Source organism: Festucalex cinctus, chromosome 21 (assembly GCF_051991245.1).
Source record: "Festucalex cinctus isolate MCC-2025b chromosome 21, RoL_Fcin_1.0, whole genome shotgun sequence".
Lineage (NCBI taxonomy): Eukaryota > Metazoa > Chordata > Actinopteri > Syngnathiformes > Syngnathidae > Festucalex > Festucalex cinctus.
In genome coordinates this window covers 18578417-18593339 of record NC_135431.1, presented here as the reverse complement: position 1 = coordinate 18593339, position 14923 = coordinate 18578417, and the positions used below count along the sequence as shown (strand labels likewise).

At 41.6% G+C, this 14923-nt stretch overlaps 1 protein-coding gene across 2 annotated transcripts in view; it reads right to left on the bottom strand.

The window, feature by feature from the left end:
- The window catches only part of kcnk10a (potassium channel, subfamily K, member 10a), a 37762-nt gene that overhangs the window by 9006 nt on the left and 13833 nt on the right, over positions 1-14923 (bottom strand). For both annotated transcript variants that reach the window (XM_077510857.1, XM_077510858.1), the window contains 4 exons: positions 12472-12589; positions 12209-12369; positions 9153-9345; positions 6452-6594 (listed from right to left, as the gene is read on the bottom strand). In XM_077510857.1, coding sequence (XP_077366983.1) covers positions 6452-6594; positions 9153-9345; positions 12209-12369; positions 12472-12589 — 615 coding nt within the window. The remainder of the gene's footprint in view (positions 1-6451; positions 6595-9152; positions 9346-12208; positions 12370-12471; positions 12590-14923) is intronic.

Sequence of the window (14923 nt, the reverse complement as noted above, 5' to 3'; positions counted from 1 at the left end):
GCGTGCGGATCTGCGATAACATTTCCCGAGTGGCAAGTCGCGCCAACATTGAACCATATTTACAATTTAATATAGACCACCATGGATGAAATATTGCGATTCACGACCGGCTCGCGAAGACAGCTATTTCTGCCGCTGGAGCTCTCATTCAAGTGAATAGGAACACACGGCAGCCTCGCAATGTTTTTGGGGTTTTTTTAAACCACAAACATTACAAATCCATCCACAATTACCGTTTAAATTGTAAATATAGTTCAACGTTGTTGTAAACATTATTATATTTATTGTATATCATTTATTTTTCACGACGGCTCGCGAAGCTATTTGCGAATGAAGAGATGCCGCTGGAGCTCTCATTCAAGTAAATAGGAACTCACGACCAGCCTTGTGAAGTTTTTTAAAACCACAAACATTACAAATCCATCCACAAGTACCTTTTAAATTGTAAATATAGTTAAGCGTTGTTATAAAACATTATTATATTTATTGTATATACTGTATTTTTATGACTTTGGCAAAGACCGGAGGGCGCTTCTGCCTCTCTCGCTTAAAACAAGGAAATGGGCGTGTGCCACGGCGTTGCTTGCGGCGGCAGCGGCGTTGCTGTCGGCCAATCAGACGAGAGGTGACGTCACGGCCCCGCTAGTCCCCCGACGACCGGCGCCGCAGAACCGCTGTCGAAAGGGTTCTAAACAGCGGTTACAACGGAATGGCTCGGCTCCGAAAAAGTCCCGTGGAGACACTAACATCCGGGGACAAAAATTGCCGCTTCGGTGTGGAACTGGTAGGGTGGAAAAGCGCCATATGTCTCTTTTAGGCCCTTTTTACAAGTAGCCGGGGGTTTTGCAAGCGGGAGATATTTTTCTGTGTTTTGCCCTGTCATCCACACGTCTACGGTGATTTTTTTCATTAAAAACAGTCTCCAAAAACTCCGACTAAAGTGGAGATTTTGTGGATTGCTCCGTATCCGCGTTTGCGAGTGACCGTCGTAAACGAAGTTTTACATCAATCTGCTCTGCTCCTGCTTTGCTTTGCATTCTTTCAGCTGATAACTTCTTTTTTTCTTTCTTTTTCTGGGATTTTTCCTGGATATTTGCCTCGATGTGGCTGTACTACCTTTTTGTTTGGTAGATTCAACCAGCTGGGCGCATTTTTCAACATTTTTTATTTTTTTTTGGAAACTCCTCACGATAACGTGAGCACGGCCTGCTAATCAGCACGCGACTGCTACTAGCAGCATGGCTGGACGAATGATGCCTTCCATCTCGACCGATGAATACCACAAACTTCTTCAGAAGATGGCAGTGCTGGAGACAAGAATGCACCGCCTTGAAATGTTTGTGGAGGTGAATGGAAAATCTTGGAATGACACCACACTGCCAATGTCTCCAAACGGTGGTCATGAGCATGCTAACAAACAGCTAGCTCCGTCCACCGACCCTCTGTGGAATGTGCTGGGAGCAAAGCCAAAACTGAGGAGTCGTCGCCCAACAGCTGGACCTGACCGCCAACTAATGCCTGAGGAAACACGTCGGCCTATGCAAAAGGCTACCTCAACCCCAAGAAATCAGTCTTGGACGTTGGTACCAGCAAGAAAAAGGAAACCGTCTCTTGGCCGACGAAGACAAAATACTGATATCGAACTGAGAAACAGGTTTGCCGTGCTGTCGCCGAGCCAGCAAGCCTCGGGGGATCACAGCACCAGTCAAAGGTATGAAACCGGACCTCCTCAGCAAATCCGTTCAGCTACTGAAACACAAACACTGATAATAGGCGACAAAGCCTTGTTTGGTGTTAAACGTCTGTGCAGCAGAAAAAACACAAAAGTTCTGTGTTTTGCTAATGACATGGTGCTGGACATTTCTGAAAAAGTCGACAAGATTGCTACTGACTACCCGACTGTGAGATCGATTGTGATTCACACAGGAGCATTCGATGTGTTGAAAAAACAGTCGGAGATACTGAAGCAAGACTTTATTACCCTTCTACACAAGATAATATGCCTAAACGCAGAGGTTTTTCTGAGTGGTCCTCTGCCTACTGTCCGACCAGGTGATGAGCGTTTCAGTCGGATTATGTCACTCTCGAGATGGCTGAAAAGCATCTGTGCTTCTTACTCAGTGAACTTTATTGACAATTTTTCTATGTTTTGTGAACGTCGCCATCTTTTCCAACGCAATGGGATTTATCTCAATAAGCAGGGAGTCAGATTACTGACAGCCAACATCTTCCATAGCGTGCGTCACTGGACGCTATGTTCCCAAAACAAAGGACATGAAACACAACAACCGATAAGAAGAGGATCTGGTGAGGCTGCCTCACTATCTTGCACTCCCTGCCCTTCAGAACAGATTGATTTGTCCTCATCTGCCCACACTCCAAACACCGAACATCCAGCTCCCCTGCTCCCGAACGACACCTGCCAAACACCACCACGACCACCACCACCAGTTTCACTACCAGATGCACCCCTGCGCTGTTCATCGCCCCCAAGCGACACCTGCCAGACAGCGCCACTACCGGATTCACTGCCGGATGCACCCCCGCGCTGTGCACCGCCCCCGAATGACCCGATGACTGACTCGCCAGCGAGTCTCACCAACAGGTTGAGCAATCTGGTCAATCTGTCCATACAGCTAAATAAAAGTCTCTCCAGGCAGCTGCCTGCTGATGACGGTTCGCCCATGCTCCCCCCAAGACGCCATATTCAGCTATCCACTAATCGTCTGACTCCACCAAGCCTCAGCAAACTGCTCCCCACCCGCCGACCTCCATCTTTGGCTATGGAGAATCTCAACTACAGCTCGGTCTGATATGTTTTGGGTCCAGACTACATATACAATATAAAAAACGTGTGTTCCCAGAATAAGTCAGGACCCAAGGAAGCTTGTAGCATTCCTGTGATTACAAGAAATAGAAAGTTGGCAAAAGAAATGAGAAGAAATAAGTCAGAAGCTACAAACCTAGTCAGTATAGCTTGTGAACCTCTGACTAAACCAGCGTCTCCGATTGCCACTGTGAGACTAGCGCTACTAAATACAAGATCACTAGTTAACAAATCATTGTTGATTCATGACATTATTATGACATATGATCTTGACTTATTTCTCCTCAGTGAAACATGGCTAACAGAAGGTTCCTGCAACACGGTTCTCAATGAGGCAACACCAACAAATTTTAGTTTCATGAACAAATGTCGTAATGGCAAAAAAGGTAGTGGACTTGCTGCCATTTTTAAATCTCTATTTCAGTGTAAAGAAATTTCATTGGGAAGCTTTAATTCATTTGAATATCTTAGTCTTTTGGTAAAAGGTGAACCAAACATCGTCATTGTCATAATTTATAGACCTCCAAAACAAAAAGGCAGATTCATGGAGGAATTTGAAGAAATGCTGTCAGTAATTTGTACCGACTATGATTATCTGGTCTTAACTGGAGACTTTAACATTCATGTTGACAACAACTTGGATAAAAATACCAAAGAATTTTGTAATATACTTGATACTTTTGGTCTCTCACAACATGTAAAAGGTCCAACACACAATCAAGGTCACATTCTTGATCTCGTCATCTCTAAAGGTGTTGACATTTTATCTGTTGAGGTGAAAGATCTGGCTATTTCAGATCATTCCTGTGTGTTTTTTGAATTACAAACAATCCCAGAAGTTCAAACAACTACTGTCTCGATTAAAAAAAGGTACATAAATGAGAATACAAGCAACATGTTTATGGAATTAATGGCTGCATCACCAACTGTAAATGCAGAGACCGTTGATGAACTTCTGGATGAATTCACCTCAAAAATCTCAAATGTTTTGGATGCTGTTGCTCCTATTAAAACTAAGACCATTTCATCCCGAACTAAAACACCTTGGAGGTGTACTACCAACATAATGACTTTGAAATCTAAATGCAGAAAAGCAGAGCGAAAGTGGAGAAAGACTAAACTCCAAGTTCATTTTGACCTGTACAGACAATGTCTTTGTCATTTTAACCAAGAGTTAGTAATAGCTAGACAACAACACTTTTCTGAAATTATTAGTAGGAACCTCAACAATACACGCACTCTATTTGGCGTGGTTGACAAACTTACAAATCCCCCAAATCAAACAGCGCCAGAACTCCTCTCAACAGATAAATGCAATGAATTTGCCTGCTACTTTAGTGAAAAAGTACAAGCCATCAGGTCAAACATTGTTACAAACCAGCAAAATAACAAAACGATGCTGCACTTAAAATCACCTAGGAATAATTTAATTACCATGACAGAATTTGACTCAGTGGATCAAAATACTGTAGTAGACTTGGTTCAGCAATTGAAACCTTCCACGAGCTGTCTTGACACAATTCCATCTGGCTTTTTCAAAACCATTGTGAAATCTGTTCAGATCGATTTACAACAAATAATTAATTGCTCACTTCAATCAGGTGAACTTCCGAAATGTCTGAAAGTAGCCGCCGTCAAGCCCATTCTAAAAAAGAGAACACTGGATGTCTCCCTGCTAGCAAATTATAGACCAATCGCAAACCTTCCCTTCGTAACTAAAATAGTTGAAAAAGGGGTTTTTAATCAACTCAGCAATTTTTTTAGCTTAAACGGACTTTTGGATAAATTCCAGTCAGGTTTCCGACCTCATCACAGTACAGAAACAGCTCTGATTAAAGTACTGAACGATATAAGATTGAGCACTGATGCAGGGAAGGTATCAGTGCTCGTCTTGTTGGACCTCAGTGCAGCATTTGACACGATTGATCATAATATACTGTTAGACAGGCTGGAAACTTGGGTGGGATTAAATGGAACAGTCCTTAAATGGTTCAGGTCCTATTTGGAGGAAAGGAGTTACTTTGTGACCATTGGAAATTTTGAATCTGATCGAAAGGCCATGACATGTGGGGTCCCTCAAGGGTCAGTCCTTGGACCCCTGTTGTTCAGTCTGTATATGTTACCTTTGGGTCAAATGCTTCAGAACACCGATGTTGACTATCATAGTTATGCAGATGACACACAACTGTATTTATCGATGTCCCCAAATGACAGCAGTTCTATTAACGCATTGTGTCATTCTCTAGAGCAAGTTAACAACTGGATGAACCAAAATTTCCTTCAGCTGAACGAAAACAAAACGGAGCTCATTGTTTTCGGCAATAAAGAAAAGAGGATTGCTGTTAAAAAACAGCTTGAGTCACTGTCTTTAGAAACTAAAGACCAAGTTCGAAATCTTGGGGTACTAATAGACTCAGATCTGACCTTCAGTAATCATATTAAATTCATCACTAAAACAGCCTTTTACCACCTGAAAAACATATCCAGACTGAAGGACTGCATGCTTCAAGCAGACCAAGAGAAGCTTATCCATGCTTTTATCTCCAGCAGACTAGATTACTGTAACGGTCTTCTGACTGGACTCTCTCAAAAGAACATGAGACAATTGCAGCTCATTCAGAACGCTGCAGCTCGAGTTCTGACCAAAACAAAAAGATCAGAACATATTACTCCAGTACTTAAGGATTTACACTGGCTCCCTGTCAGCTATAGAATCGATTTTAAAGTTCTGCTACTCGTCTATAAATCACTAAATGGTTTGGGTCCTGCATATATCCAAGAAATGCTGATTGAGTACAAGCCCAGCAGGGCTCTGAGATCGACAGACTTGGGCCAACTAGTGGAACCCAGAGTTCGAAGCAAACATGGTGAAGCTGCATTTAGCTATTATGCTGCACACAGATGGAATAGGCTGCCAACAGAAGTGAAGTCAGCCCCGAGTGTAAATGCTTTCAAATCCAGGTTAAAAACTTTGCTTTTTTCTTATACCTTTGATTAGGGACTTTTAAACAGCTTTAATTAAGTGTTTTTTTAATTATTATTTTTATTTTTATTTTTATTTTTATTTTTATTTTTTAGTTTTATCATTATCATTTTAAACTTTTTTATGTTAAATTTTTTAAAGTTTGTTGAATAATGTTTTAAGATTGTTAGTTTGTAACCTATTTTTATTTATTTTTTTTCCTCTGAATGTTAACTATTGTTTTTTGATGCTTATGTGTTGTCTTTCCTCGTGTAAAGCACATTGAGTTGCCTTGTGTATGAAATGTGCTATATAAATAAACTTGCCTTGCCTTGCCTTGCCTTGCCATCATCCTCTACACACGTCACTCACACATATACCTCAAGTTGTTAAAAAAGAGAAGTGAAGCTTTTTAAAATTTTGTATTTATCCTCTGTTCCTCCATGCTCTGTCTATGATGTACTCACTCTGATTGACTGCTTACAGGTATTTACAAAAACAAAAACAAAAAAGTCTTGTGTGCGCTGACAGTAATTGGCTGTCGTCAAGTGAAGTGGCTTCAAGTTCACATTTTCAAATGGAATTTGTAAAGTGCCCCACCCCAGTGTTATTGTTAGTAATTCAAAACAGCATTCAATGATGTAAATGGCCTGAGTGATTACCTCTTCTTTGGTCTTTTTGGATAACACCCTCAACCAGTCGCCAATCATGTTTAGCACTGCAGCAAAATAGGCCAGACCACCCAGGATCCAGAACCACACCAGTGGTCTGTACCACTTGCGGTACTCAATCCTCCGATTTCCACCTGAGATGAACAAAAAAAGTCATAAATAAATGTCTCATCCATCCATTTTCAATCCTGTATGTCATCATTAGGTTCATGTAGACCTGGAGCCCATCTCAGACTGACTTTGTACAATAGGTGAGATCCATCCATCCATCCATCCATCCATCTTCATGACCGCTGTAGCGATAATTGGGTCGTCTTTTGGACGAATTAATAATCTGGACGTTACAGAGGTAAATTATATTTACCTCGATAACCTCTAGGGGCACCACGTTGGTTTTGCTTTGGGTTAACAGGAGCAAACAACGACCAAAATCCTTCTTTCATCAGTCATTTATAATCTAAAGTCGCCACACTCGATATTCAGTGGTTCGTTGTACTAACAAAAGAATAATAATCCACTCAGAAACACAGATGACTTAGGCGGAATAGAGTTAATAAAACATACATTTATTCACGATTGCTACACTACAGAATCAAAACACTGCCTATCTAACTATTCTACCGTCAGAAGAAAAGAAATAAAATAAAGCTAACGAAAATAAGGAAGGAATGCGAATGAATAAGGAAACAGGGAAAAGAGAAATTTGACCTGCCAGATTTGTGATATGTTTCAAACGTAAGTTGCACGCAGTGGTACCAATTTGGGGAACGTGGACTTACGAGAATAGGTGTTGCGTCGAAGCGAACAGAAACGGCGGTCTTTTGAAAGGGGGAAAAATAGTCAATGTTCGTTGAAAAAGGCAAGAAAATTAAAAAAGGGGCTATTCCACTGGTGGGCAAGGAAGCCGCTCGGGGGCTGACGTTGCGCCCCCGTCCCTTGATTGGTTGGCGACTCGGCGAGGTTGATTCTCCGGCGAGGTTGGTTCTGCCGGACAGCTGTCCGACTCCAGGTGTTGGAGCTCGGTCCCCTACGCGCCTGCGTACGGGGAAGGCCAGCCGTTGGAGGTGAGCTGGCACCGCGGCGGGGCGCCACCGAATAGCAGGTGATCGAGGTGCTGAGCGGCTTAGGTGCGCAACCTTGATTCCGGCGGTACGTTGCAAGTGTACCCCGGGGCCGCGAAGGTCGCCGCTGGCGGGCAATCACCGATGGTGAAAAAAAAAAAAAAAAAGGAGTAAAAGAGTCTTTGGGGTCAGCGTTGTAGTTTGCACCTGCTTTGGCGTGGCGTGGAGCGAGTATTCTGCTCTCGTGGCAACGGTTGCTGCCAGGGACAAAAGGGGCCACGTGTTTAGCAAGTTTCTTGGAACAAAGAGTTGCAGCAGGCTGGGAAACTTGCAAGTAGTTAGCCTGAGGATGATGATGTTGGAAGAGAGTTCTGGGAAGAGGAAGAGGCAAGAGAGTTTTTGGAAGAGAGACAGCGAGGGGGTCCCCTCGTCTTTTTAAAGTCTATGGGCGGGGCTTCAGTAGGTGGTGGCACACCCTTCTGTTCGCTCGCGCAGACTTTAAAAAAAAATTATTAAAGGGATTAATAATTTGGCATTAAATTTGGTCAGTCTGGCAAATCAGTTTTCCCACACAACCCGTTTAACACACATCGTAATTAATGCATCATAAACTAACTTGTGAGGTAACCTCTACTTGTCTAATCTGACTGAACTGAAAGATATTGATTATCTTTCATTCTTTATGGAGTACAAATGAAATAGGATGTTCATGCACACAAAGACATAACATGAATCATTCGTAGTTCAGTTATCTGTCAAGAATTGAATCATGGTATAAATGTGTAAAATGCGGTTACTTATGTGAATTATCACGAAGGATAGTTCCAAGTTTCACCACTTGACGGTGGTGTTGCTCCATCTAGGGCCCCCCTTGGAAGGGCGAGACGCCAGAATATCCTTTGTGATTGATAAGAAACTTCATAAACATTCCTTTGATCAGTCATTTGTATATTCCAATCATTGGAGCCATTTGTTCGGGCTCCGAGAAGACGGGCTTGAATACACTCCTTCGGCAGACGCATAAATTCCTTTGTCACCTGGTCAGCGGCTTCAAAAGAGCTTTGTTGGTGGTTGGGTGACCACCTGCAGAGCTAACCAAGCTTAGATCCTGTCTGGGCAGTGGAATATTTATGCAACTGCAGAGAATTTGCTTTAGAAGAAGCAAACTTTTAAAAAAAATTAGAGAGTAGACTGGGCCATAGGCAATAGTTGTTACACCGCTCATTCCTAATACGGGTCATGGGGGTGCTGGAGCCTATCCCAGCTGGCTTTGGGCAGTAGGCAGAGTACAACCTGCCTACTGCCCGGGCAACCAGGGCACACAGAGACGAACAACCATCCACACCCACAAGCACACCTAGGGACAATTCAGAGTGCCCAATTAACCTGCCATGCATGTCTTTGGAATGTGGGAGGAGACCGAAGTACCCGGAGAAGACCCATGCAGGCACGGGGAGAACATGCAAACTCCACCCAGGAAGGCCAAAGCCCAGAGCACTGGGAGGCAGACGTGCTAACCAGTCATTCACTGTGCTGCCCATACCAAAACTAGTTTATGAAAAACATTTAAAACACATAAACATTTCCACTAATTAATGGTTTTATTAGTTTAATAGAAGAAAATGTTTCACCTGCCACATAGTCTCCTATTCCAACAGTTGTCAAAGTGATGACGACAAAATATGTCGATTCCAGAGCTGTCCAACCTTCGATGTGTTTGAAGATCACAGCTGGAATGGTCACAAACAGGATGCAGCCAGCCAGGATGAAGAGGAGGGTAGATGCTATTCGGATTTTAGTTTGGCTGATTTGGTGGTGTTTGTTCTATCAAGGAGAAATCATCCAGGTAATCACACACACGCACGCACACGGTAATTTATTTCTATCCAACAGGTATTGATTTTTATCAGCTAGCCAATAATTTTGAAACTTTTAAAGTTGTTACTGTAGTACTACTGTAGTTAGTGAACATTTTCCCCTTTGCCCAAAAGTAATCGTAGCCTGCTTCATGTCATTGCTGACTTACAGTAAACAGTAACCAAACTAACATACGGAAAGACAGTAGGCCATGATTAATTTCCACTTGTCCACTTTACCATCATTTACCTCGTTATTGACAGAACACTGCTGATTGCATAACGTGATGGGAGTTCCAGAAATCATGTAACGTGAATACTCTGAATAAGGTTTTTTTTTTTTTTTTTTTTTTTTTTTTTTTTTTCTGAGATGAGCAACTCTGAATTACCCTGTCCAAAAAAAACAGGTAAGAGAAATTCCGAGTCCGATACCACTGGCCGGTGTTGTATGCTGAACCCTGACTTCCTTTCAGTCCCCTTCTACCAAGGCATGTCATCAGCATTGAGGCATAACTAAATCTAAAATAAAGGAAAGGGGAAAAACATTGCTCTCCAAAATTCCCACAGAATTGGGGTGGGTTCGTCATGCCAAGTGGCTGGCATGGGAGGAGGAAATAATAATTTGTCCAATCACATTGACACCTGTCAATCTCAGTGATGTGACTTGAATTGCTTTGACTTTCAGCAAAAAAAGAAAAAATAATAAGCTCGCGGATGTAAGTGCATAACATCCTCATTTTGCAAACTTAAAAAAGGGGCATACAAAATAAGAAGAACAAAAAGAAGTAAGATGAGTTCAATGTTAAAATAATAGGCTTGTTTGTTAATCAAAGCCAGGCAATAGCGTCCCGCTGGAGTCCAGCAGTAGCTTACCAGCTAGCTCCATCACTGAAGCAGCATTGACGCTACTGCCACATCCCACTGCTCTGGACGGGCAAAAGGAAACTTCCCCACTACCACAGCCTAGGACAAATTTGGCGAATTCGGCTGTGGTCCGCTGTGGACCTGTTTTCGGGACTACAGTCAAACCTCGGTTTTCGAATGCTTCTGTTCTCAATCAAATCGGTTTTCAACCAGAAAATTCGAGAATTTTATGTCTCAGAACTCGTCCAAAAATTTGGCTCTCAACCAAACTGAAAAAAAGCCGAACATACCTGAACGCGACTCACTTGGGAGCCGAGCTAACTCGAATGCACAGGATGCTTCCTCCGGAGCACATTCGTGTTCAAAGTTAGTTTGGAGCAGACCTGTTCATTGTTATTTACGCAAATCTTTTTTTTTAAATTTTGCATCGTGTATTAGCCCCTAATCATGGGTCCAAAGAAAGCAAGTGCAAGTGGTAAAGCTGGTGAAGTAAAGAGGAAAGTAGTGCACAGAACTATTGAATTTAAAAAAGAAATGTTTGCATTTTTTTCCCCCCATCATTTTAGATAGGATATCTAAATAAAAAAGTGTCTATTTCTACCCTTTTCTATTTATGGTAAACAGTATAAAGTGCAGTTTATGGTGTAAAATAGTAAAAAAAAAAAAAAAAAAAAAAAAACTTGGAAAACGTTTTTTTAGACTTGGAACGGATTAAAATTATTATTAAAATTATTCAGATTATGTTCGAAAACCGAAGTTTGACTGTATTCTGTCCACAGATTGAGGACTCTACGATTTTACTGTCTCCTTTATTGTTATAGCTCACCATAACTGTCACTGTCGCAAGTGTAGAGTGCTCATTCTCTAAGCTCAAGTTGATAGACTTAAGGGGCAGCATGGAACAAAAAAAGACTCAGTGGACTGGCTACTCGCTATTGAGAACTGCAGAGTGAGGACTTTGGGCCTGAGCAGTGTTGTAAATGACTTTGCTGAGAGCAAGACCCAAGATGACCTTCTAATGAATGAGTATAGCTTCAAACAGATTGAAAGGTTGTAAAATAGAATATAAGGTCCTCCTCTACTGTTCGGCTAAGCAAAAATGACTGAATCCGATGCTGTTGCTCTATGGACTCTGCACCGACTAGCTGGGACAAGCTCTGGTGGGCCACTTTCCCGGTGTTTCTATTGAGAATTCTGCATTCAGTGCAGGCCAGATCCAGAGGAGGATCGAATTCTTTGAAGGAATGTTCCTGTGGTGCTTTATCTTATTAAACTGGCTCTCACGTTGTCCTTCTAGTTAACGTTATACTGCACCACATAAGTTGGTAAATATTACCAACTCTGCATCCATTGCAGCCTGATAATTTCGGAAGGGGGATTCTACACATTTCTAGTCCATTCTCGAGGTTTCTGATTTTTCCGCCATTTGGGGTCTTTGGATTTTTCAATGCCAATGTGCGTGGTTTAGATCGGGGCATGTCACTATTTGTGAGTTATGGTCTTGTGATGCCATTTGAGAAACTTTGGGATTAAGGACTAATAACCTGACTCTCTAAACTCAGGGTTCTCCTTTTTTTCTTCACATGCTTTAGGACCTGGGCCAGCATAGCTAGTCTCACTGACGCACCTCAGCAAGCCCCCAAGAGACTAAGGGGACCAATCGCAACCCCCTCAGTGGGACGGATTTCGGATTTAACAGACAGAGGAGGTGCACCCACAGCACAACTGTGCAGTCACATTATCTCAGTTACAGTATTTATTTTTTTACTTATAGCCCCTAGAAAAGATTTTTTTTCCTTTCAATTTTTTTTAATTTTTTTTAGTTGAATAGATTTTGGGTCACAATAATTGTGGAAAACGTTTTGAAATGATTTCTCTTGGTCTCATTTTTGTGACTAAAATCTGGCATTTACTCCCCCCCACCCCCCTCCCATGCCATGTTGGCCTACATTATACATGTAACTCACCCGAAACATCTTCTCCACTTTGGCAATACTTTTGACAAATATGGTCCCTAATTGGTCACCAACCCCCGCCAAGAGGAATCCAAAGAGTGGGATGCCAAATATTGCATATAGAATGCAGAAAATCTTTCCTCCTTCAGTGCTCGGAGCGATGTTACCATATCCTTTGAAAATGGGTAAGATAGGGTCAATATTTTTTGAACGTACAATATTCCATTAATATTCATGTCACACAAAAAAAGACACTTTAGAACGTTTCATTGTACCTATGGTTGTGATAACAGTTCCAGCAAAGAAGAAGGCACTACCCAGATCCCAGTGACTAGAGTTGTAAGAGGTATCGCCAACAGGATTCACACCAGCATTCACAGCATCAACAGAGTGCTGGGAAGAGAAACCAAGAGAGGCATATTAGTTTAAAAAATTTATTCTCGTTGAGAATATATAGTCTATTGCTGTTTGTGGGTGTCTCACAACTCTACATCTTTTGAGAGTGTGTATAGATGGTGTGAACTAGGGGTAGAAATATCTCGTTACCTCCTGATTTGATTCAGAGGGCTACAATTTGATTCAACGGGTTACACATTCGATTATTGATGTATCTTTTACATTTTGTCGTCGTGTGACTACTAAACAGCGCTTGTTTAGTTATATTTACATGACTAAAGTAAATAACAGATATATTTACTTCTGCAAACTTTAATTCTACCATATTGGAAGAGCTGTATTAAAATGTAACCAATAAAGCATTACAATACTATTATTATACATTAGGGATGTAACAATACCGGCAATATCGTGATATCGTGATATTAAAACTGCCACAATATCGTCGTCGTCATGTTCATGATATTTAAAAGCTACACATCTTGTTAAAAAAAAAAAAAAACATGTTTATTTCCATTTGTGCAGTTCTAGCACCCTCTGGTTGCTAGTTTTTTAGAGCAGCTTAATTTTCACAAGGCATGTTTTGGCCCTTCTATGTTTAAAATACACTAATTGTCAGATGAAGGGTATTGTAAAATGCTTTGAAGCAAGTCAATACGTGGAGGAACTCAATGTGGGCTTTCATTAGAGAGTGTCATGTTTTGGTTTTGTGGGGGTGGGATTTTGTTTTCTTTTGGTGTTTTTGGTTGTCATGTATTCCTTGTATCTTCCCTTGTCCCGTTATGTCTAACCACGTCCACCTGAGTGTGTCTTCCCTCCCCCACTGTGTTGACCAATTAGCTCCCCAAGCCTCTTGTATCTTGCCCAGGTGTCTGTTGTTTTCTCGTTACCATGTGTATTTAGTTACCCTGCTTTCTTTCAGTTCTTGTTGAGTCATTGTTCCTGTTTCTGTTCCTGTCATTGTTCTTGTTGCTGTTCCTGTTGCTGTCCCTGTTATTCATGCCATGCCTTGTGTGTTTTTGACCTTGTTAATTTTTCCATAGTACCTTGTTTACATTTTTTGTTAATTAAATCCCCTTTTTTACTTGCATCACTGCCTTGCCCTGTTTTGTTGCCCCCTGCATTTGGGTCCTGCCTCCAACACCCCCCCCATCGTGACAGAGAGTAAGTGCTTCAATATTAAGTGTTATTAGAAATTGTAGATAGTTTATATGTATTGCTGTTATGTACAAAAGCACAATATTGTGTTTTTTTTTCTTTATTGTGACCTTTTTAAAATATCGCCAACCTCCCCACAATATCGTGACAATTATCATATCGTGTTCTTCATATAGTGATATCGTACCGTGATATTTGGGTATCGTTACCTCCCTATTATAATTATATATTAATTTTTTTTTCCAAAAGTGGTGTTTACACTGAGACAAAAGCAAGATTTTTTTTTTCCCCCACCCAGAAGGCTTCTTATGTTGGTGCAGATTTCCCCATAGCACGTTGTGCAGGTGCGTCCCTTCCTTAATGTATTGCACAGAATTTCCCAAACCTTTAGGAGCCTAGAGACCGAATGGTAATTAAGCCGCTCTACTTTTGGAGCAAAATTAAATGATAATTAAAGGCTGACATGCTGTTACACTTCAAGACATCTTGTGCTACAACTGTTGTGTACGAATGTGCAAATGTGGTAGTCATCCATCCATTTTCTGTACTGCTTACGAGGGTCACGGTGTCTCGACAAAACAGCATACCTTGCACTTCTGTGCATACGCTGTAGGGAACAGGCCATGCGCAGTAAGAAAAGGTTGGGTGTTAGGTTTGTTAGGGTTTCCGGTAAAACCGGATGACAGATCCCAAAAACGCAGAACACAGAGAGACAATTTAACAAATTTATTATACAAGTACTAAAACAGGACGAAACCAGGAGAAAAACAGTTAACAAAAGACGCTTGCAAAAGCTGCAAGGTGAGGTGGTAACAAAAATATACCCGAGGGCTACAAAACCGCACAACGCGAATAAACAAAACCAAAACACACTGTAAACACGTGGAAATCAAACACCCAGGCGTCAAGCTGAGGAAACATAAAACTACGGAGCAGAAAAGGCTCAACGCGTGGATAAACTCTCAAGCTAAAAGCTGAGGAAACAACAAAAAACTATGAATCAAAAGTACTCACAAAACTAACTGGAAACAAGAGACGAGGCTATAGATTAAACTAATTTACACGAGGTTAGAATAAAGCTCTTGGCGAAGGCGTAGCAAGGTCAATACTCCGACGAGGAGTGTCGGCAGTCACAGACAGTCCTTATGACAAATGGTGCTGATTGGTTTACAC